Source organism: Rhinopithecus bieti, unplaced genomic scaffold (assembly GCF_001698545.2).
Source record: "Rhinopithecus bieti isolate Rb0 unplaced genomic scaffold, ASM169854v2 scaffold_4129, whole genome shotgun sequence".
NCBI lineage: Eukaryota > Metazoa > Chordata > Mammalia > Primates > Cercopithecidae > Rhinopithecus > Rhinopithecus bieti.
Window position 1 is genome coordinate 571,804 of NW_016804391.1, and position 23,234 is coordinate 595,037.

Sequence of the window (23,234 nt, forward strand, 5' to 3'; positions counted from 1 at the left end):
AAAGTAGAGGGGGTTTCTCCGTGTTGGTCAGGCTGGTCTCGAACTGCCGACCTCAGGTGATCCGCCCGCCTCAGCCTCCCAAAGTGCTGGGATTACAGGAGTGAGCCGCGGCACCTGGCCTTTGGTTTTTTTTTTTTTTTTTTTTTTTTTTTGAGACGGAGTCTCGCTCTGTCACCCAGGCTGGAGTGCAGTGGCTGAATCTCAGCTCACTGCAAGCTCCGCCTCCCAGGTTCACGCCATTCTCCTGCCTCAGCCTCCCGAGTAGCTGGGACTACAGGCGCCCGCCACCTCGCTCAGCTAGTTTTTTGTATTTTTTAGTAGAGGCGGGGTTTCACCATGTTAGCCAGGATGGTCTCGATCTCCTGACCTTGTGATCCGCCCGTCTCGGCCTCCCAGAATGCTGGGATTACAGGCTTGAGCCACCGCGCCCGGCCTGGTTCTTCTTTTAATAAACATTTGTTGAACAGCTACTCTATGCCAAATGGCATTCTCGTGGACAAAATAGACAAATTCTCTGCCTTCAATGAAGCTTATACTCTAGTGATGGGAGACAGACAAGATAAAAATAAAGTATTTAATATACCAACTAAACCTGCCCAGTGGCTCATACCTGTAATCCCAGCACTTTGGGAGCCCAATGCAGGAGGATCACTTGAGGCCGGAGTTCAACGTCAGCCTGGGCAACATTGATCTCATCTCTACTAAAAATAAAAATAACATATTCATCAAGTAATGAAAAGTACTATGAAGAAAAGTATAGCAAGGTAAGGGGCTAGAGGGTGACAGGCTGTACTGTGTCATGTCATATAGCATTATTAGAAAGGCCTGTCTGAGAAGGAGACATTTGCACAGAAACCTGAATGACATACAGAAGACAGAAGTGTAGATATCTGCTGAGAAAGCATTTCAGGCACAGGAACAGCAAGTGCAAAGGCCGTGAGGTGGAAACATGCCTGGCACAGGGGACATTCAGAGGCTGGGGGCAGGATGGAGTGAGTGTGGGGAAGAGAGCAAGGAGGCAACATCAGAGAGGTGGCAGGAGCCAGATGGTATGTAGTAACCATGCACTGTAGTCATGTTGGTTAAGCAACATGGTGGGCACAGATGGATCTGAATGTGAACTCCAATTCTGCCTTCATTTATCAGTTGTGTATAATCTTGAGCAGATCAGACTTCCTTTCATTTTACCCCATTTCATTTTACTGAAACAGGGTGTATTAGACAAGAGTTCTCCAGATGATCAGAACCAATAGGGTGGGTGTGTGTGTGATCCTGGTGCTGCCCCTCGGGAACTCTCTCTCTTTCCATATATATGTATATGGCAAGAGAAAGAGAGAGAGAGAGAGAGGCACAGTTGCTCACTCCTGTAATCTCAGCACTTTGGGAGACTGAGGTGGGAGGATTACTTGAGCCTAGGAGTTTGAGACCAGCCTGGGCAACATAGCAAGACTCTGTCTCTACAAAAAAATAAAAAATAAAAAATTAGCAGGACCTGGTGGTGCTTGCCTGTAGTCTCAGCTAGTCAGGAGGCTGAGATGAGAGGATCACTTGAGCTCAGAAGTGTGAGGCTGCATGACCTATAACAGTGCCACTGCATTCAAACCTAAGTGAGAGTGAGACCCCATCTCTGCAAAAAAAAGGAATTGTTTCGCACGATTATCGAGGCTGGTAAATCCAAGATCTGCAGGGTTGTGGGCAGACTGAAGACCCAGAGAACAGTCAAGGTGCAGTTCAAGTCTCGATGCTCTGTGCTTCTAAACTCCCTCTTGCTCAGGGAAGGTCAGACTTTTGTTCTGTTTGAACCTTCAACTGACTGGATGAGACCCAACCACATTACAGAGGGCAATCTTCTTTACCTAAACCCTACCAATTTAAATATTTAAATACTAATCTCTTGCTTTCCTTTTTTTTTTTTTTTTTTTGAGACGGAGCCTTGCTCTGATGCCCAGGCTGGAGTGCAGTGGCACAATCCTAGCTCACTGCAACCTCCGCCTCCCCAGTTCAAGCGATTCTCCTGCCTCAGTCTCCCGAGTAGCTAGGATTACAGGCCCGCGCCATCATGCCCGGCTAATTTTTTTTTTTTTTTTTGAGACAGAATCTCGCTCTGTCGCCAAGGCTGGAGTGCAGTGGTGTGATTTCGGCTCACTACAAGCTCTGCCTCCTGGGTTCACGCCATTCTCCTGCCTCAGCCTCCCGAGTAGCTGGGACTATAGGTGCCCGCCACCACGCCCGGCTAATTTTTTGTATTTTTAGTAGAGATGGGGTTTCACCATGTTAGCCAGGATGGTTTTGATCTCCTGACCTCGTGATCCTCCTGCCTCAGCCTCTCAAAGTGCTGGGATTACAGGAGTGAGCCACTGTGCCCGGCACATGCCTGGCTAATTTTTGTATTTTTAGTAGAGATGGGATTTCACCATGTTGGCCAGGCTGGTCTCAAACTCCCAGCCTCAGGTGATCCGCCCACCCATGCCTCCCAAAGTGCTGGGATTATAGGTATGAGCCACCTCACTCGGCCTTAAATACTAATCTCATCCAAAAACACTGTCACTGAAATATCCAAAAGAATGTGTGACCACATTCTGTCACTGCATTGTGACAGCCAACTTGACGCATAAAATTAACCAAGAATGTTGCTCTTATAAGGTTGGTGGAAGGGTTAAAATTGAGAATATCTGTAAAGCACGAGTACAGTGACTGGCAAGTGGTAAATGTTCAATTAAAGGTGGTTGTTGTCATCACAAAGGGAAGAAATAACATTTGTCAGATGCCTAGTATGTCAAGTGCAATGCTAGGCTCTTCTGCACTGTTATTTAATTAAAATCTACATTACCACACACTGAGGTAGGTATTATTATCCCCATTTTACAGTTAAGGAACTTAATGTGCAGAGGGATCACTCACCTTGCCCAAGGACCCTCGCTTGGTAACTGTCAGAGCCAAAACTAGAAATTAAGTCTGTCTGATTTCAAGAAGTGGGCTCTTTCCCCTGGGGCTGGAGGCTGAAAACAGAAATGAGGGGTCTCCCTGGGGTGTCACTCCTAGTACCCTCACACACAGACATACACATACCTCGGTTTCAGTAATTCCCTTGAAAAATCCTGAGGCCCCATGGTAACTCTTTTTTTTTCTTTTGAGACAGAGTCTTCCTCTGTAGCCCAGGCTGGAGTGCAGTGGCACAATCTCGGCTTGCTGCAACCTCCACTTCCTGGGTTCAAGTGATTCACCTCCCTCAACCTCCCAAATAACTGGGATTACAGGTATGTACCACCACACCCAGCTAATTTTTGTATTGTAGGTAGAGACAGGGTTTCACCATATTGGCCAGGCTTGTCTCAAACTCCTGACCTCAGGTGATCCGCCCACCTCGGCCTCCCAGAGTAGTGGGATTACAGGTATGAGCCAACACACCTAGCCCCCATGGTGATGCTTAACCCAGAAAAGGGAAATGTGCAAGGGTTTATTTCTGTAGGATCTGGGCCTCTATGGACAGGAATCCTGCCCTCCAGGCCCTCCTGACAGTGCAGCCTCTTCCTAAAATGGATAGGGTAACCTTTGCTGGCTCTTCTCTCCCAACTTACCTGATATAAGAGGAGTTCTCAGCTGGGTGTGGTGGCTCACGCCTGTAATCCCAGCACTTTGGGAGGCCAAGGCACGTGGATCACCTGAGGTGAAGAGTTCGAGATCAGCCTGGCCAACATGGTGAAACCCTGTCTCTACTAAAAATACAAAAATTAGCCGGGTGTGATTGTGCACGCCTGTAATCCCAGCTACTCGGGAGGCTGAGGCAGGAGAATTGCTTGAACTCAGGAGGTGGAGGTTGCGGTGAGCCAAGATTGCACCACTACACTCCAGCCTGGGCGACAGAGGGAAACTCCGTCTCAAGAAAAAAAAAAGAGGAGTTCTCAAAGAAGGGTTCCTCACAGACCGTGAGGGCCATTTGGCTCAGGCCTTATTGCAACATAAGGCCTCAAATTTAGACTTCTGATGTTATCTCCAAGTGTGGTTACAGTCACGCTGTTACTCTGATAGAACAGAAAGTAAGGACTTACCATAAAATTGATTTAACTTTTATTATGGAATTTTCAAATGTATACAAAAGGTAGGCCGAGTTCGGTGGCTCAGGCCTGTAATCCCAGCACTTTGGGAAGTTGAGGCAGGAGAATAGCTATATACACACACACACACAAAAGTAGAAAGAATAGTACAATGAATCTGGTTTGCCTATTATCAGAAGACATTTCTTTTCTTCAACTTTTATTTTATTTTATTTAATTTTTTTTTGAGATGGAGTCTCGCTCTGTCGCCCAGGATGGAGTGCAGTGGTGCAGTCTCGGCTCACTGCAAGCTCTGCCCCCCGGGTTCATGCCATTCTCCTGCCTCAGCCTCCCATGCAGCTGGAACTACAGTTGCCCGCCACCACGCCTGGCTAATTTTTTTTTGTATTTTTTAGTAGAGGCAGGGTTTCACCGTGTTAGCCAGAATGGTCTCGATCTCCTGACCTGGTGATCCACCCATCTCGGCCTCCCAAAGTGCTGGGATTACAGGTGTGAGCCACCGCGCCCGGCCTCTTCAACTTTTATTTTAAGTTTAGGGGTACATGTGCAGGATGTGCAGGTTTGTTACATAAGTACACATGTGCCATGGTGGTTTGCTGCACAGATCATCCCATCACCCAGGTACTAAGCCCAGCATCCATCAGCTATTCTTCCTGATGCTCTCCCTCCCCTACTCCATCCCTCTGAAAGGCCCCAGTGGTGTAGTTCCCACCATGTGTCCATGTGTTCTCATCATTCAGCTCCCACTTGTAAGTGAGAACATGTGGTGTTTGGTTTTCTGTCACTGTGTTAGTTTGCTGAGGATAATGATTTCCAACCCCATCCATGTCCCTGCAAAGGACATGATCTCATTCCTTTTCATGGCTGCATAGTATTCCATGGTGTATATAGTATTCCATGGCGTATACATACATAGTATTCCATGGTGTATATGTACCTCCATGGTGTATATTTTCTTTATGAGTCTATCACCGATGGGCATGTAGGTTGATTCCATGTCATTGTTATTGTGAATAGTGCTGCAATGAATGTACACGTGCATTTATCTTTATAACAGAATGATTTATATTCCTTTGGGTATACACCCAATAATGGGATTGCTGAGTCAAATAGTATTTCTGCCTCTGGGTCTTTGAGGAATAACCACACTGTCTTCCACAATGGTTGAACTAATTTACACTCCCACCAACAGTGTAAAAGCGTTCCTTTTTCTACGCAACCTTGCCTGCATCTGCTGTTTTCCGACTTTTTTTTTTTTTTTTTTGAGACGGAATCTTGCTCTGCCACCCAGGCTGGAGTGCAGTGGCGGTATCTCAGCTCACTGCAAGCTCCGCCTCCTGGGTTTACGCCATTCTCCTGCCTCAGCCTCCCGAGTAGCTGGGACTACAGGCACCCGCCTCGTCGCCCGGCTAGTTTTTTGTATTTTTAAGTAGAGACAGGGTTTCACCGTATTAGCCAGGATGGTCTCGATCTCCTGACCTCATGATCCGCCCGTCTCGGCCTCCCAAAGTGCTGGGATTACAGGCTTGAGCCACCGCGCCCGGCTTCCGACTTTTTTTTTTTAAAGACAGAGTCTCGCTCTGTCACCTAGGCTGGAGTGCTGTGGCAGGATCTTAGCTCACTGCAACCTCTGCCTCCCGAGTTCAAGCGATTCTCCTGCTTCAGCCTCCCGAATAGCTAGGATTACAGGCATACAACACCATGCCTGGCTAATTTTTTAATTTTTAGTAGAGACTGGGTTTCACCATGTTGTCAAGCTGGTCTGGAACTCCTGACCTCAAGACATCCATCTGCCTCAGCCTCCCAAAGTGTTGGGATTACAGGCGTGAGCCACCATGCCCGGATGTTTTTTGACTTTTTAATAGCCATCCTGAGTGGCATGAGATGGTGTCCCTGTGGTTTTGATTTGTATTTTTCTAATGATCAGTGATGTTGAGCTTTTCTTCATATGTTTTTTGGTGACATGTATGTTTTCTTTTGAGAAGTGTCTGTTTATGTCCTTTGCCCACTTTTGGAGGCTTTCTTTTTTTTTTTTTTTTTTTGAGACAGAGTCTGGCTCTGTCGCCCAGGCTGGAGTGCGGTGGCGCAGTCTTGGCTCACTGCAACCTCCACCTCCCACGTTCAAGCGATTCTCCTGCCTCGGCCTCCTGAGTAGCTGGAATCACAGGCACTCACCACCATGCCTGGCTAATTTCTGTATTTTCAGTAGAGACAGGGTTTCACCATGTTGGTCAGGTTGGTCTCAAACTCCTGACCTCATGATCTGCCCGCCTCAGCCTTCCAAAGTGCTGGGATTGCAAGCGTGAGACCCCAAGCCCAGCCCCTTTGCCCATTTTTTAATGGGGTTTTTTTTTCTTGTAAATTTGTTTAAGTTCCTGTCACAAGACTTTAAATTATAAAATAGGACCTGCAGTTCCCTGTAAAGGAAAATTTTCTATAAATTCTGGATTTATATGATCTTATATATATGATTATATATGACCATATATATGATCTTCTGGATAGCCAGGCGTGGTGGCTCACGCCTGTAATCCCAGCACTTTGGCAGGCCAAGACGGGCTGATCACCTGAGGTCAGGAGTTTGAGACCAGTCTGGTCAACATGGTGAAACCTCATCTCTACTAAAAATACAACAAAATTAGCTGGGCGTGGTGGTGCATGCCTATAATCCCAGCTACTCGGGAGACTGAGGCAGGAGAATCACTTGAACCCAGGAGGTGAATGGAGGTTGCCGTGAGCCAAGATCGCGCCATTGCACTCCAGCCTGGGCAACAAAAGCAAAACTCCGTCTCAAAAAATAAAATAGGGGTCTTGTGGATGGCATAATTGTATTGTAATTTTGTGTGAAAAAGTGTTAATCTGGCTGGGTGCAATGGCTCCCGCCTATAATCCCAGCACTTTGTGGGGCCTAGACAGGAGGATTACTTGGGGCCAGGAGTTCGAGACCAGCCTGGGAAAGACGGTCGGAAAAAAAAAAAGAAAAACAGTTAATTTATCAAATGTAAACGGGCCTGTTTTTCATTTCCAAGTGTATCTGAAACCTCCACAGACAGTAGGGACCTAGACTTCTCTCCATCTTTCAGAAGTCCTGTCTCCAAGGGAGCAGTTGCTGAGATCTGTGGGTCATTTCCCACCCTGCCCCTGGCCCCCTGCAGAGGCTGGGGTGGGAATAGCTGACTCTTCAAACCCTGCCAAAAGCTCTGAACTCTGCCTCTTGCCAGTGGTCAGGCCTCCTCCACCTGACCCTTCACCCGAAGTGATGGGATGCCTACCCATAGGGCCAACTTGGGGGGCTTCTCTCTCTGCCTCTGCAGGAACTCAACCAAATAGCATTTACAGAGCAACCTCTGTGTGGCCAGCTGGCTTTCAGCCCTGGGGGTGGGAGGTGCGGGGGTGGATTTGGGAACCTGATCTTGATCCCAGCACTGCCCCCTGAGGAACCTCCAGTCTGCTGGGAGAAAAGCAAAGAAAGGTACCTAAAGCAGAGCTATTAAGCGCCCCAACTGTGCCTATGTGAGAGTCCCACCATTGTTTGCTTGGGAGGCAGATCCTAGTAAGCCTAAGTCAAGGAGGGGTGCGCACGGGGCAGGCCAGCCCGGAGGTCCCCGAGGGCAGGGCCTCCAGGCTTCCTATTCTTTCGAGGTTCCCACAGCGCTCAGGCCCCACTGGGCTCACAATAAGCTTCAATGACCGCTTTTGACTGAACCTTTCCCCTTTGTATCTGTCTCTGTGTCTCTCAGCATCTCTGTCTCTACGGGTCTCTGGCTCTCTCTTGTTTCCCAACATCCTTCCCGAGCCCCTGGGGAGCAGAGCTGGGGGAGCCCGGCAGTGGGAACGGGACAGCGTCCTGTTCTCACCAAGGACAATAAGGGCCGGAAAGGGCTGGAGCCAAGGCCTGGCGCAGACTCCCCCTCCCTGCCTGCCCTGGGCACCCCCCCCGCACCCCCCGCCCTGACCCGCCTAAGTGCCAGTCCTCAGGGACTCAGCCTCCTTGCCCTTGGTCTCACATTCCCACTGCCCTCCCTTTTCTCTGGAGGCATCACTTCTGCCCCCAGGAACCCACAGAGCCAACGCCCTCCCACTGTCCTCCACACTCCCCGCACCCCCATCCCCTGCATTATTTACTCCTATTTCCGGAGCTGGCTGTGGGCGCCAGCGGGTGTCAGGGCCACGTGTGAGGGAGCAGGAGGAAACATCTGGCTTCCCTCTGTCCCCTAGGGGCGGGGACGCCTCTCTCTCCCTCAGGCCTACCGCCTCCTCTGGGGTGGAACTGAGCCCCAGGAGTCCAGGGGTCAAGAGGTTAGCACCTTTGCCCTTCTCACCCTCAGGGCTCTGGCAGCCATGGAGTCCTCACACCCCCTTACTTAATGATGGTGATTAGGTGGCTGTGATACCCCTGCCAGGGTTAATTGGCAGGTCAGGTGCAGCCAGCCTGCAACCAGGCAGGGTGCAGAGCTGCGACGTTGGCGCCAACCTGCCTTGTAAATGCACTCATTCCTTGAGGAAGGCGTCATTATTCCTGGGCCACATGCTGCCCCTGGTGCCTATGCAGTGGGTGGCAGCAGGTGCTCAGATTCCTTGGCACTGCCCTGGCACCTGCTCTCCGGCTCTTCCCCACCCTCTTCTAGCCATAGAGATGATACTCCCTGCTGGTCCCCACCCAAGCCAGCTCTCATTGTGGAAGGCATGGTGCCCTCTGCTGGCCGGATCCCCAGACTACCCACCCACCCCGCGCCACCCTCTTCCCCCCTCCCCTCCCTAGGCTGTGTCTGTGCTCACCTGCTCTGGGACCTGACCCTCTGCCCAGTGCTCCCACTTTGCGTTAGGGCAAAGTCGAGGTTTGACAGTGAGACTTAGAACCAACCCAGCCTCCCCTTAAGCCCAGAGACCAACTTGGACAACCTCGTCCTCTCCCACAGGGTCTCATATCACAACCCACTGCCCTCCCCAACCATCAATACGGTGAGTCAGAGCTTAGAGTGGCCATCCTCTCAGGGAGGCTCTCTCTGGTCTCCACTAAACTTTCTGCCTCCAATCCCAGCCTAGGAGGAGAAGAGGTTTAATTCAGGATTCAGTCCTTCCAAATGGACCAGTCTTTTGAGTCTTCCAAGAAGGCTGGCTTCTACACTGACAGACCCAGCAGCAACTAATGCCACTCCCGGCCCTCAGGGTTAGCTTGTCTGGGAGGGTGCCGCTAGCCTCCAGGAGGGAGATGTGAATCCATAGCGCCCCCTGCAGGCGTCTTGGATAAACTGCCTAGCACTTCCACCTTGGCCAGGTTACAGAAGGGAAAGTATCTAGGGTTCTGGCCAAAGATGGGAGTGGGGTGGGGTGGTCTCTAATCCTTGACCAAAACTCCTCTACTCACTTCTTCATCTTCACTGGGTCTTATTCCCTAACTCAGGCACCTATGGACAGGATTTTGTTTGTCAGGACAGGTTATTTCATTCAACCAACCCACCTTTTTATTTTTTGAGACAGAGTCTCACATTCAGGCTGGAGTCCAGTGGCACAATCTCCACCCACTGCAACCTCTACCTCCTGGGTTCAAGCGATGATGGTGCCTCAGCCTCCCAAGTAGCTGGGACTACAGGCACACAACACCATACCTGGCTAATTTTTGTATTTTTCGTAGAGATGGGGTTCCCCATGTTGGCCAGGTTAGTCTCAAACTCCTGACCTCAAGTGATCCACCCACCTCGGCCTCCCAAAGTGCTGGGATTTCTGGCTTGAGCCACTGCGGCTGGCCCAACCCACCAGTTTTTATTGTCCATTATCAGGCTCTGGAAAAGACAAAACTGACCAAGACGAGGTGTGTACCTTAAAACCCACATCATTCAGCACAAGGGACGGCACCTAGGACAGGCACTCTGCACAGAGTTGTTCCTCATGACAGAGCACAGACAGGGCAGGGTGCAAGTAGCCACCTGCATTTGTATCAAGGTTGGCTCGGAAGTTGATGTCCTTGCTCCTATTGTTTTATATACTTCACTACAACTTAGGAAGTTCCCAGTGTCTTGGCTACAAGACGGAGAAAAAAATGAAGGCACCAGAACAAACAGGCAAGGAGCAGCTGACCACCTGGGGAGTCTTTCTAAACACAGGCATATGTTCATTCTGGAGTAGAACAGATAGGTCCCAGGGACAGCATCAGGAGAGAAGTCCCATCTATGCACTTGCAGGAGGGGGCTCATTTGCTCAAGGAAGGGAGCTGGAGTGGCAAAGATACCACGTGGAACCCCATGAAACAGTATAGGTGTACGGGACCTTTCCTTCCTTTACTCTTTTGCTCCAAGATCCCTTCTGGTACTGACAGGCCGGCCTTCCTGCATTGCAGCCTTTACCCCTTTCCCCAAAGATCATGACTGCAGAACATTCATGCACTTTTCTTCCATGATGAGACTCACACAAGTATATGCCATTCCAGCAGCACTGACGGTATTCAGCAGATAATTGGTAAAAATGAATGTGGGAGGAAGGAAAGCCTCACCATTCCCAAGGTCTGAAAACAGAAGGTGCCCAAATGTCTTAACATTCTGTACACCTAAGCTGGGCACTGGTAGATGAGGTCCACAACATATCACAACTCACAGAGCTACAAAGAATCTACTTTATTGAATATTCAGGGTCAATTTCTCTTCTTGCTCTTGCCTGTGACCTTGGCTGGTGTGAGGACTGGAGCTGCTGCCTGGTACAGGGTGGAGGAGATCTTGTTGATGTAGTACAGACCAACCATGGAGAAGATGAAGCTATATGGTGAAGACAGAAAGGTCACGGCACCAGTGGGCATGCTGCCAGCCCAGTGCCTCCTAGGGAAGATACTAGCATCAGGGAAAGAATCCAAGTTCAAGTTTAGGAAAATGGGGAAGGACAAAAGAGGGAGAACAGAGGGAGAGGTAGCTGTGGAAGGAAAAAGTCTGAAACCATCAGAGTAGGATCCAGTGCCAAAGAACAGAATGCTACACCCCTTACCCAGCTGTCAGGAACATACCAGGTGGTGACACAGACTCGGTGGATGAGACCAGATGCAAAGAGAGCCAACAGGAGGCACAGGAGAACTAGGGAGGCAAGAAGAAACAAGGAGGGCAACGGTCAGAATGGAAATATTAGGCATCCGCATGTGGAGTCCAGGAGAAATCCGGGGCTCTCTGAATCCTGGGGAACCTGCTTAGAAGGGTATGCATGACAACAGCAGGAGGATTCAGATGACCTTAATGATACCCAGAACATGGAGGTAGGAGGTTGAGTGCGGTGGGTCACACCTGGAATCCCAACACTTTGGGAGGCTGAGGTGGGCAGATCACTTGAGCCAGGAGTTTGAGACCAGCCTGAACAACAAAATGAGACCCATCTCTTAAAAAAAAAAAAAAAATTGAATTAAAAAAAAATAGCCAGGCATGGTAGTACACTGGTACACATGCCTGTAGTCCCAGCTACTCAGGAGGCTGAGGTGGGAGGAACCCTTGAGCCGGGAAGTTCAAAGCTGCAGTGAGCTATGATTGCACCACTGCACTCCAGCCTGAGCAACAGAGTGAGACCCTGTCTCAAAGAAAAAAAAAAAAAAACACATGGATGTAGATGTATGCTTTTTTTTTAATCAGCTCTGCCCCAAATCTCATGTAACTTCCCTATCCTGGCTTTCCTCCCATAAAAGGGAAAAGGAAAGGTGATGGACAACAGAGTCTGAAGGGCAAGATGTGTTCCCATTTGGGGAACCCAGTTAAGCCCTTTCCAACAGAAGCCAGACAATGAGAGTCAATTCATTAAGCTGGGTGACCAGTGGTGGAAGTTGAGGGCCTTGCTCCCTGGACACAGGTTGGAGGGCAGAGTGCTTGGATTCACTTGTTCATGGGGGCAGGAAAGGATTTTAGGTTACCTGGAATATGATGGGAGAGAAGATGAGAGGACAAAAGCAAGGACACACAGGGCTGCACCTGCCCAAGTGGAGAGGGCAGAGAAGGCGAAGTGGGCCAAGAGCTTTGCCCCACCACAATGGTATCTTTTTTCTTTCTTTTTTTTTTTTTTTTTAATTTTGAGGCAGAATCTCACTCTGTCACCCAGGCTGGAGTGCTGTGGTGCAGTTTCAGCTCACTGCAGCCTTGACCTCCTGGGCTCAAGCGATCCTCCCACCTCAGCTTCCCAAGTACTTGGGACTATAGGTGCACACCACTATGCCCGGCTAATTTTTGTATTTTTTGTAGAGACAGGGTCTCTCTCTGTTGCCCAGGCTGGTCTTGAATTCCTGGGCCCAAGCGCTCTGCCAGCCTCCACCTCCCAAAGTGCTAGGATTACAGGCATGTGCCATCCCACTCAGCCAACGGTTTCTTCCAGAAGCAACTGAAAAGCCGGGCACGATGGCTCACACCTGTAATCCCAGCACTTTGGGAGGCCAAGGTGAGTGGATCACCTGTCGTCAGGAGTTCAAGACCAGTCTGACCAACATGGTGAAAGCCTGTCTCTACCAAAAATACAAAAATTAGCCAGGTATGGTGGCGCATGCCTGTAATCCCAGCTACTTGGAAGGCTGAAGCCAGAGGATAGCTTGAACCCAGGAGGCAAAGGCTGCAGTGAGCTGAGTTCACACCACTGTACTCCAGCAGAGGTGACAGAGCGAGACTCCATCTCAAAAAAAAAAAGAAGCAAGTGAAGATAATATATATGGAAACAAAATCTAACAGAGAGAAGTCCCAGGGCTACTGGATGGAAGGAACTCTGAAGCCCGCAAAAGGGCTATGCGGAGAAAGCAAGTCCTAGAGTGGTGCAAAGAAATGAGGGCAGCCAGGCCCAGTGGCTCACACCTGTAATTCCAGCACTCTGGGAGGCTGAAACAGGAGGATCACTTGAGCCCAGGAGTTCGAGACCAGCCTGGGCAATATGGTGAAACCCCATCTCTACAAAAACTTAAAACAGTAGCTGGGTATGGTGGCACTCACTGGTAGTCCCAGCTACTGATAAGAGGTAAGACTGAGGTGGGAAGATTGCTTGAGTCCAGGTCAAGACTGCAGTGAGCCATGATCACATCACTGCACTCCAGCCTGGGTGACAGAGTAAAACCTTGTCTCAAAAAAAAAAAAGAAAAGAAAAGAAAAGAAAAGATTAAGGGCAACTGTGATAGATCTTTGTTTTGCCAGATGAAGCCTTTACATGAGATTGCATCTGCTGTGAATTTCTGAGCACATGGCATTCCTTAAGTAATCTGGTCTTGACGCTTAATTTGCTTTATAAACTTAATTCTCCATAAATAACTGAATTGATTCTTGATTACATGAGCAATTGAACAAGAATTATTCCAAACAGGAAATAATCTAACAGTTATTCTGATTTGGTCAGGATTCCTGCTGCCATGGAAATTTGGTGCCTCTAGTATTTAGACTCTTCACAATCTCCTCAAATAAGTAGAATTCTCTAATACTGAGTCAATTTCACATCAGAACTCCACAGTGAATTTGGTCCTGCTGCTGCTTCTGGTGGGACCAAGGACCACCTCCTAGCGAACAGATGCAAAACATCAGCCCAAATTTGCCTGTTCCCCTCAAACCTTCCCTGGGAGCTGGCCAGAAGGTACCAAAGTTTCTTGCTTTCAAAGGCTTTCTCTTCCAGCTCCAACTCCAAGAGCTATACAAGATGCAGAATCGAAAAGCGTCATCTGTCTTCAGACAGCTTTAGTAAATATATTTCTCCTTAACAACCTTTAATACCTAAGCATTGGCCGGGCGCGGTGGCTCAAGCCTGTAATCCCAGCACTTTGGGAGGCCGAGACGGGCGGATCACGAGGTCAGGAGATCGAGACCATCCTGGCTAACACGGTGAAACCCCGTCTCTACTAAAAAATACAAAAAACTAGCCGGGCGAGGTGGCGGGCGCCTGTAGTCCCAGCTACTCGGGAGGCTGAGGCAGGAGAATGGCGTGAACCCGGGAGGTGGAGCTTGCAGTGAGCCGAGATCCGGCCACTGCACTCCAGCCCGGGCGACAGAGCGAAACTCCATCTCAAAAAAAAAAAAAAAAAAAAAAAAAAAAACCTAAGCATCTGGAAATTCAATATCATGTTTCAGGAGGTTAAAGAGGAGAAAATTCAAACACTCAAGCTCCAATATTCACTTACTCTCAGGGAAGATCTTTGCTTGGAATCCTTTGCCAAAGACAAGATTCTCCAGATTATTGAAGGCCTGGTTGAGGGAGTTAAGGAGTAGGGCGTGCAACTGGGGCAGAGCTGTGTGGGGAAGAGGAAGGGCACATGCCTACGTGGCCCGCCCCCTCCAACCGCAGGGAGGATACAGTGAGCGAGAACACGAAGAGGCCTGAGCCAAGCAGGCCGCCCTGGATAGTGAGCCACTCGGTGGAGGCCAGCTGACGGCTGTACATCTGCATCCCAGCGAAGAGCAGCAGGGACAGGAGGGAGGAGAGCGCCAGCGAGGTGCCTGTACCTACCACTAGAGGGGATGGGAGAAGGGACGGAGAGTCAAGTTCCGCCTTCCCTCCGGCAAGCTACGGGCAGATCGGCCGGTCCAGAAGCTCGGTGGGCCGACCCCCTCCAAGAACTCCCGGGACTGCAGCCACATGCCCCAACTCCCCACACCGCGCGGCAACCCCTAGGTATTCCCCAGCCCCTGACACCCCGAACCCTCCCGTCCAGTGGAAATGCCCGCTCCCGGTGGAAACCAGGACACGTCAGCTCTGCCGGGAGAGGACAAGGAAAGCTTTTCCACCCAAACCCCGACCCCCTCTAGCACTTCCTGGGGACCCCACCAGTCCCGTTACCCATCATGCCCCTCCCGTGAGTCCAACCGGCGCCTCTGGCCAAGAAAGGGAAGCTGAGGCGGGTGCGATTAGCTATGCGCATGCGTTAGCGCTTAACGCGGACTTGCTACTCCCCGCGTTCTCCTCTTTCGTCCTCTCTGTGCCTGGACGCAGCGCCCTCTTGCGACAGGGAGGAAATAATGCGTCGAGGGGGCATCCTCGGCCACCGCCCTGGTCCCCAGGCTTTCCTCATACCTGGTGCGTCCGCTGACACTCTGTACAAGCTGCACTTATCTCTTTAAGTCATTGGGCCCGTGCCTGTGGCATCTATCCCATCTCTGTCTTCTTTGCCATTTCTGTCATATCTAGTGCACGTTCCTCAAACCTCCCTGCCCCATGACCATTACCTCAACATCTCTCAACCCAAAATTTAGTGCTCCCAACCAGGAACCCATTTTCCTCCGAAACTAATCCCCCGCTTTATATGAGTAAAATTAGGAGCCAATGAAAGACGAGAATATAAGAAATGGCTCCCCCCTCAAATACCTTTCCATATTCCCCAACCCCCCCGACCGGCTTTCGAGAACCACGTGGGGAGAACTATTTCCCACCCCCTACCCCGACGGGCACTGTTCGAGGCTGGTCCCTGGAGCATGCGCAGTGACACCTCACCCCCCAGCCCTCCTCACACCCCCACTGGGCTCCTGCATTAAGCCCAGGATTCGCAGCCGCAGCCGGGATCGGGCACCCAGGGGCGGGCGGGCACGGTAGGGCCATGGCAGAGGGTGAGGATATGCAGACCTTCACTTCCATCATGGACGCACTGGTCCGCATCAGTGTGAGTTAAGGTGGGGTCGAGGGAAGGGGAGGGGGCGTATAGGGTTCTGTGGCAAGCTGGGACCTGGAACAGGTGGGGATCCAGGAAGACGCTGGGATGTAGACAGGGGGCTAGCGATGGCAGAAACGGCTGGGAGGGTCGTGATGCAGGTATGAGAGGGTAATCCCGGGAGCAGCCCGGAGGTGAGTGCCTTGAAGGCGTCGGTGTGCTGGGGCGTGAGGAGGAGCTAGGAGCAGCCCAGACGCAGCGGATGGGCTGGGGTGGCCTCCAGCAGTGCACCGGGGCTGGGGCTTCAGGGGAAAGGCGCTGTTATGAGGAGGGGAAGTGTGAGCTTGGATATTTTCCAAGAAAACTGAGGACAGGTGGGGGATGATGTAGGAGCCGCCCCACAGTGCAGATCCCAATTTGGACCCCTCCCCAAGACCCCACCCCACGCACCCCCACTCAAGGCTGCTTCCGAGCCTGCGGTTGTCATGGCAACCCTTGCCCGGCTCTCCCAGGGGCGGTGCCAACCGTGTTCCCCCCCACCACTTCCTCCCCCCCTCCTTGTCCCTCCCTCCTTTGTGTCAGCTGCGCCCCTGACCGGGATGGCTGCGAAGAGAGGGACCAAGGTGAGGTGTGGGGGTGGGGCATAGCCTGAGGACCCCCACTCTCGCCACCAAGAGGGGAGGGGACTTCCGGTGGGGAGGGGCGAGTGGGCGGGGCTCTTGATTCCCCCACTAGCTCGGAGAAGCGGGTGCCGCTGACCGGGTTGCGCTGCGGGAGAGGGCGGGAGGGCCTGATGGGGGCGAAGGGGAATGGGTTGGTTAGAGGGATTGGAGGAGAACGATGGGGAAGTGAAGGATAGGGAATGGAGGCTGGAGTGGCCGCAGGCCGGAGCCGCGGCGGGAGGACGTATGGAGCGAGCAGGATGGAATGCCAGCTTCGCCTGACTATCGGGAATCACGACATGGGGGTGCTGCTGGAGAAAGGAGTGGGGGTCTGCATGGAGCTGCAGAATGGGCGGTGTCCTTGAGAAAATGCCAGGGGCATGCTGCTCACAGATGGGGGATGGAGGCAGGTGAGGGGGCTGCCAGCTGCCTGGAGAAATGGGGATTGGGCTTGAGGCTGGAGCAGGCACAAGGTCCAACCGTCCCTCCTCTGGGCCTTTAGCTCTGCCGCGGAGAAAGCAGCAAGGGACAGAGGTCTGGGAAGGTCTGTGAACCAGCCCAAGGCAGGTGCTGGGGAAAAGCTGCAGGTAGCTTGTCTTGCTCCTTCCTCAGACCCCTAGGGTATCCAAGGGCAGCCAAGGGGCTGCTGAGGTATGCCTAGGTGTCCAAGCGCTGACCTAGCCTCCTGGTCCCTCCACAGACCAGCATGAAGAACATGGAGAAGGAACTGCTGTGCCCAGTGTGTCAAGAGATGTACAAGCAGCCACTAGTGCTGCCCTGCACCCACAACGTGTGCCAGGCCTGTGCCCGGGAGGTCTTGGGCCAGCAGGGCTACATAGGACATGGTGGGGACCCCAGCTCTGAGCCCACCTCTCCTGCCTCCACCCCTTCCACCCGCAGCCCCCGCCTCTCCCGCAGAACTCTCCCCAAGCCAGACCGCCTGGACCGGCTGCTTAAGTCAGGTGGGACTGGGGCCTGTAGGGTGGGGATGGGAACGCTGAGCTATTCATCAGGAAGATGGAAGAAGTCCATCACTGGTCAGGGGCATCTGTCTGTCTTTTTAGGGGGTGGAGATACTGCTTACGCAGGCTCTAATGAGAGCTGAGCTCTGGCACAATGAAAATCTAATTTAATTGAACAGGCTTCCCCACACCCAGCCAGCTGTAACTCTCACGTCCTCTACCTCCCTGGTTCACCCACAGGCTTTGGGACATACCCTGGGAGGAAGCGAGGTGCTTTGCACCCCCAGGTGATCATGTTCCCGTGTCCAGCATGCCAAGGTGATGTGGAGCTTGGGGAGCGGGGTCTGGCAGGGCTTTTCCGGAACCTGACCCTGGAACGTGTGGTGGAGCGGTACCGCCAGAGTGTGAGTGTGGGAGGCGCCATCCTGTGCCAGTTGTGCAAGCCCCCACCACTAGAGGCCACCAAGGGCTGCACAGAGTGCCGTGCCACCTTCTGCAATGAGTGCTTCAAGCTCTTCCACCCCTGGGGCACGCAGAAAGCCCAGCATGAGCCCACCCTGCCCACCCTCTCCTTCCGCCCCAAGGTGAGCCAGCCCTTCCAAGGCCTGGGGAGGGAGGGACATGCTGCTGCAGGTGGGTGGGGGTGCCTGGCATTGTGGGTTTCCAAAAGGAAGTGGGAAGGGTTTTTCAATGCTAAGCACCTACCTCTGTTATCTGTAACAAATCATTCAACAACTTCGGGCCTCCATCTCATTTACTACAGGGGGATTGTAGTATCTGCCCTGCAATGTCCATACCTAAAGGGTTGCTGAGAGGAAGGTGTGAGATAGTGTTTGTTCACTATCTGCACACTGAAAAGGTCTGTGTGCATTCACTCACTGAACAAATATTTAATGAGCACCTATGTGCACGGTGCTATTCTAGGTGTTGGAGATACAGCAGTAAACAAGATGGACAAGGTTAATTATTAACTACCAGGCTAAGATTAATTGGCATCATTATTACTGTTATTACCACATATCCCAATGAGAGAGATGAAAGGAGGTGCAATGCTGGTGAAATGGGCACCGCCCGGAAACTGCAGGAAAGGCTCTCTTTGATGCCACTATGTACCACCAGGTGGCACTGTGGAGCACCACCAGCAGATGTCTCCACTCCCATCTTGCCAGTGGAGGGAGGGCACCAAACTGCTGTAGTGGTAGCACAGTACCCTTACCCACACCATTGTCTGACCATCACATTGTTCTTTGTGTCCCTAGGGTCTTATGTGCCCAGACCACAAGGAAGAGGTGACCCACTACTGTAAGACATGCCAACGGCTGGTATGTCAACTCTGCCGGGTGCGGCGCACCCACAGCGGGCACAAGATCACACCAGTGCTCAGTGCCTACCAGGCCCTCAAGGTAAGGACCCCCCTTATCCAACCCTAGTGCTAACTCACACTCTTACCCTCTTGCACCTCCTCCCAACTGCTGGCTTCTGCAGAGCTGGGCATGATGCCCACCTCTTTCTTCCCCCTCAGGACAAGCTGACAAAGAGCCTGACATACATCCTGGGAAACCAGGACACGGTACAGACCCAGATCTGTGAGCTGGAGGAGGCCGTGAGGCACACCGAGGTGAGGGAGGGCACGGAGGTGGGCCCTGGGCCCTGCCTGGGAGTAGGGGCAGGAAGAGGGTGTGGGTGGTCATGACCCAATCACCTCGTTGCTAGCTCAGGAAGCCCGTGAGGTGTCCAGGTTCTGGTTAAACCAGGTTTGCAGGAACACCAGTGCCCCAGGCCAGGCTGTACCTGGGCTGCAGGGGGAGCAGGGTGGCTATAGCTCAGCAGAGAGCTCGAAAAACCCCACACGCATCGCTCAAAAAACCCTATGCATAGCTCAGATGCTCTCAGGCTCAGGTGCCTACCAAGGATGGCACACATCCCCAGTACTAGAGTGAGGTGATGACTGATACCTTCTGACAGGTTGATTGAGCTGGCTGACATGGGGATGGACAACTAAGGATGGCATAGATGCCAGTGGACATTAATTAGTGCAGTCAAAGTGGACATTAGGGTAGCCATGGCCTTGTTCATTTGGATGAGTCACTAAGGGGCAGGGATTATGATGTGGGGATCNCACCTCGTTGCTAGCTCAGGAAGCCCGTGAGGTGTGCAGGATCTGGTTAAACCAGGTTAGCACGAACACCAGTGCCCCAGGCCAGGCTGTACCTGGGCTGCAGGGGAGCAGGGTGGCTATAGCTCAGCAGAGAGCTCGAAAACCCCACACGCATCGCTCAAAAAACCCTATGCATAGCTCAGATGCTCTCAGGCTCAGGTGCCTACCAAGGATGGCACACATCCCCAGTACTAGAGTGAGGTGATGACTGATACCTTCTGACAGGTTGATTGAGCTGGCTGACATGGGGATGGACAACTAAGGATGGCATAGATGCCAGTGGACATTAATTAGTGCAGTCAAAGTGGACATTAGGGTAGCCATGGCCTTGTTCATTTGGATGAGTCACTAAGGGGCAGGGATTATGATGTGGGGATCCAGGAAGGTTGGCACAAATGACCAGGAGTTGAGTCCATCTAGAGGTCCCATTGCAACCATGAGCCCAGGCCCTGTAGGAATGGGTGAGCAGCATTTCCCCAGATCCCTTGTGACCTTAGCCATGCTGTGGTGTCCAAGGAGGCCAGCACAAGTGCTGCCTCCAAAAAGAAGATAGTAAGTCATGCATCCTTTGGGTGTTGCTCCCTGGGCAGGTGAGTGGTCAGCAGGCCAAGGAGGAGGTATCACAGCTGGTGCGGGGGCTGGGGGCTGTGCTGGAGGAGAAGCGGGCATCACTGCTTCAGGCCATTGAAGAATGCCAGCAGGAGCGGCTGGCCCGTCTCAGCGCCCAGATCCAGGAGCACCGGAGCCTGCTGGATGGCTCAGGTCTGGTGGGCTATGCCCAGGAAGTACTTAAGGAAACAGACCAGCCTTGCTTTGTGCAAGCCGCCAAGCAGCTGCACAACAGGTACTCAGGGGCATGGGATCCTAGGGGGGCAGGGACATCATGGGTGTGACCAACATCTAGGACAATGTCTACAGTATTTCCAGGTGGAAAACTGGGGTTCTGAGGATTTTCATGAGGCCAAACTGATACCAGCTCCCAAAGCAGTTCCCAAGGCTCTAGGGGCAGGCAAGACAGAATTGAGGGGCAGGGTGGCTGCCCAGATGGCAGTGCCTGACCTTTTCTTGCCCCCATCCCAGGATTGCCCGAGCTACTGAAGCCCTCCAGACGTTCCGGCCAGCTGCCAGCTCCTCCTTCCGCCATTGCCAACTCGACGTGGGACGTGAGATGAAGCTGCTGACAGAGCTTAACTTCCTGCGAGGTAAGGAGATGGCCAGGCCCCATGCCCAACCAGAGCCTTCTTCCCTTCCTCCCCAGCAGCGGGCCCGGGGGGCAGTGCCCACCGGGGACCTCCCCGGCCTCCTGCCCGGCCTGGCCAGCCATTCCTCCCACCCAGCCCACCCTGCCACACCGTCCTACCGCGCTCAGCGCTGCTTCTCCCTCTCTTTGTTTGTAGGCTGTGGCCACCGCGGACTCTGCTCCGGAGCACCCCAGGCAAGTCAGCGGCCCTGCCCCGGGGGCCCTGCCCGCCGCCGGGCCCCCTTCCCACCCCGCTGCTCCCACACATCTCGGCCAACCACTCATTGCTTCCTTCTCTTTCCTGCCTTGCCCCGACCTCGTGGTCCTCCCACTGGACCAATGCCCTGTCTCTCTTCTGCCTTCTTCAGGCGCTTGCGTAATCCTGGCCCTTCTGACCTTTTGTCCTTGTGACCCTTGCCCTCTGGCCTTGCACTTCCTTTCCCTTGACCTCCAACCCCTGCCCTCAGCTTTTCTGTCCCTCTGTTGTCCCCACTTTCCACCTCGCTGCCTCCTGCATCTCTCTTCTGAGCCTGGTTCTCTTCCTTCCTGCTCGGCGCCCTCTTGCCTGTGGGCTCCAGTGGCCTTTGCCTGCCCCTCCCTGGGGCTCCTCTTAACTCATACAATGTCTGAGCTGCAAGGGCCCCCAGAACTTACCTGATCTGATACCCTTATTTGACAGGGGAGGAAACTGAGGCCCAGAAAGGGGAAGTGACTTATTCCAGGCCAGAGTGAGGTAGCAGCAGCCCAGGACTAGCACACAGGTGTCCTCACCCCCAGCCCAGCACTTTCCAGCTTCGTTCTCTTTTGGGCCCTGCCCTGCCTCTCCTGTGCCCAGTCCTGAGATGAGCCCTTCCCCAGCTCCCTCTCACCCACACTCACCCCCCCGGCTCCCGCTGCTTTCCCTTTTCCTGCCTGTCCCTGTCCTCCATACCAGGCCAGTGGCCAGGCCCTGACTGACCCCCGCTGTCTCTTCCAACAGTGCCTGAGGCCCCCGTCATTGACACCCAGCGCACCTTTGCCTATGATCAGATCTTCCTGTGCTGGCGGCTGCCACCCCACTCACCACCTGCCTGGCACTATACCGTTGAGTTCCGGCGCACAGATGTGCCTGCCCAGCCGGGCCCCACCCGCTGGCAGCGGCGGGAGGAGGTGAGGGGCACCAGTGCCCTGCTTGAGAACCCCGACACGGGCTCTGTGTACGTGTTGCGCGTCCGCGGCTGCAACAAGGCCGGCTACGGCGAGTACAGTGAGGATGTGCACCTGCACACGCCCCCAGCACCTGGTGAGTGAGCAGGCACAGGTGGTCGTGCAAAGGGCATGGGGTATGCCAGGGCCCAGGCCCTGATGGTTGGTTCGGGTGGCCACTAGAGAGGCCATATAACATAGTAGGTCTCACACACACTAACTCTGGAGCTAGACTGCTTGGGTTCAAATCCCAGCTCTACCTCTTGCCAACTGTGTGAGTGAATTCTGGCAAGTTTTTCACCCTCTCTGAACTTCAGAGTCCTTTTTTGTAGGGATAATGATAATACTAGCCAGGCGCAGCGGCTCATGTCTGTAATCCTAGCACTTTGGGAAGCCAAGGAGGGAGGATTGCTTGAGGCCAGGAGTTCAAGACCAACCTGGCCAACATAGCAAGACGTGATCTCTAAAAAAATAAATAGGCCAGGCGAGGTAGCTCACGCCTGGAATCCCAGCATGTTGGGAGGCCGTGGAGGGCGGATCACAAGGCCAAGAGTTCAAGGCCAGCCTGGCCAACATGGTGAAACCCCATCTCTACTAGGAATACAAAAATTAGCCAGGCGTGGTGGTGCATGCCTACAATCCCAGCTACTCAGGAGGCTGAGGCAAGAGAATCGCTTGAACCCGGGAGGCGGAGGTTGCAGTGAGCCGAGATTGCGCCACTGCACTCCAGCCTGGATGACAGAGGAAGACTCTGTCGTCTCGGAAAAAATAAATAAATAAATAAAGGCCAGGCGAGGTGGCTCCCACCTGTAATCCTGGCACTTTGGGAGGCCAAGGCAGGTGGATCACCTGAGGTTGGGAGTTTGAGACCAACCTGACCAACATGGAGAAACCTACTAAAAATATAAAAGTAGCCAGGTGTGGTGGTACATGCCTGTAATCCCAGCTACTTGGGAGGCTGAGGCAGGAGAATCACTTGAACCTGGGAGGCAGAGGTTGCGGTGAGCCGAGATTGTGCCATTGCACCTCCAGCCTGGGCAACAAGAGTGAAACTCTGTCTCAATCAATCGATCAATAAAATATGTAAAAAAAAATTATTTTTGGCCGGGCATGGTGCCTCACACCTGTAATCCAAGCACTTTGGGAGGCCGAGGCGGGTGGATCACGAGGTCAGGCGTTCAAGACCAGCCTGGCCAACATAGTGAAACCCCATCTCTACTAAAAATAAAAATAATTAGCTGGGCATGGTGGCAGGTGCCTGTAATCCCAGCTACTTGGGAGGCTGAGGCAGGAGAATCGCTTGAAGCTGGAAGGCGGAGGTTGCAGTAAGCTGAGATTGTGCCACTGCACTCCAGCCTGGGGAACAGTGTGAGACTCCGTGTCAAAAAAAAAATTATTTTTAAAAAATG

General features: G+C 52.6%; 2 protein-coding genes across 4 annotated transcripts in view; one reads left to right on the forward strand and one right to left on the reverse strand.

Moving 5' to 3' along the window:
• Nucleotides 1-10,651: 10,651 nt before the first annotated feature.
• KRTCAP2 (keratinocyte associated protein 2) lies at nucleotides 10,652-14,927 on the reverse strand. Its single transcript, XM_017867791.1, has 5 exons — nucleotides 14,814-14,927; nucleotides 14,331-14,485; nucleotides 14,158-14,221; nucleotides 11,047-11,113; nucleotides 10,652-10,804 (listed from the first exon to the last, which is right to left on the reverse strand). Exons 1-5 carry the CDS (start codon nucleotides 14,893-14,895, stop codon nucleotides 10,684-10,686), a joined length of 489 nt encoding a protein of 162 aa, XP_017723280.1. The 5' UTR covers nucleotides 14,896-14,927; the 3' UTR covers nucleotides 10,652-10,683.
• Nucleotides 14,928-15,387: 460 nt separating this feature from the next.
• The window catches only part of TRIM46 (tripartite motif containing 46), a 12,771-nt gene continuing 4,924 nt past the window's right edge, over nucleotides 15,388-23,234 (forward strand). Inside the window, exons 1-8 of one of the 3 annotated variants that reach the window (XM_017867782.1) lie at nucleotides 15,388-15,630; nucleotides 16,981-17,242; nucleotides 17,483-17,826; nucleotides 18,502-18,645; nucleotides 18,765-18,860; nucleotides 19,991-20,244; nucleotides 20,481-20,602; nucleotides 21,620-21,922. In XM_017867782.1, coding sequence (XP_017723271.1) covers nucleotides 15,568-15,630; nucleotides 16,981-17,242; nucleotides 17,483-17,826; nucleotides 18,502-18,645; nucleotides 18,765-18,860; nucleotides 19,991-20,244; nucleotides 20,481-20,602; nucleotides 21,620-21,922 — 1,588 coding nt within the window. In that variant the 5' untranslated portion in view covers nucleotides 15,388-15,567. Of the gene's footprint in view, nucleotides 16,242-16,367; nucleotides 16,691-16,980; nucleotides 17,243-17,482; nucleotides 17,827-18,501; nucleotides 18,646-18,764; nucleotides 18,861-19,990; nucleotides 20,245-20,480; nucleotides 20,603-21,619; nucleotides 21,923-23,234 lie in introns of those variants that run through there. The other 2 variants (XM_017867781.1, XM_017867783.1) reach the window with 2 other exon arrangements.

What these genes read in the sequence shown, in the direction of transcription:
- KRTCAP2 (XM_017867791.1), bottom strand. Translation starts at nt 14,895, where the DNA reads ATGCGCATAGCTAATCGCACCCGCCTCAGCTTCCCTTTCTTGGCCAGA. An exon ending in AGCAAAGATCTTCCCTGAGA is followed by an intron (nt 11,114 to 14,157) that starts GTAAGTGAATAT and finishes TTGCCTCCCTAG; the next exon opens with TTCTCCTGTGCCTCCTGTTG. An exon ending in CGAGTCTGTGTCACCACCTG is followed by an intron (nt 10,805 to 11,046) that starts GTATGTTCCTGA and finishes TTCACCATATAG; the next exon opens with CTTCATCTTCTCCATGGTTG.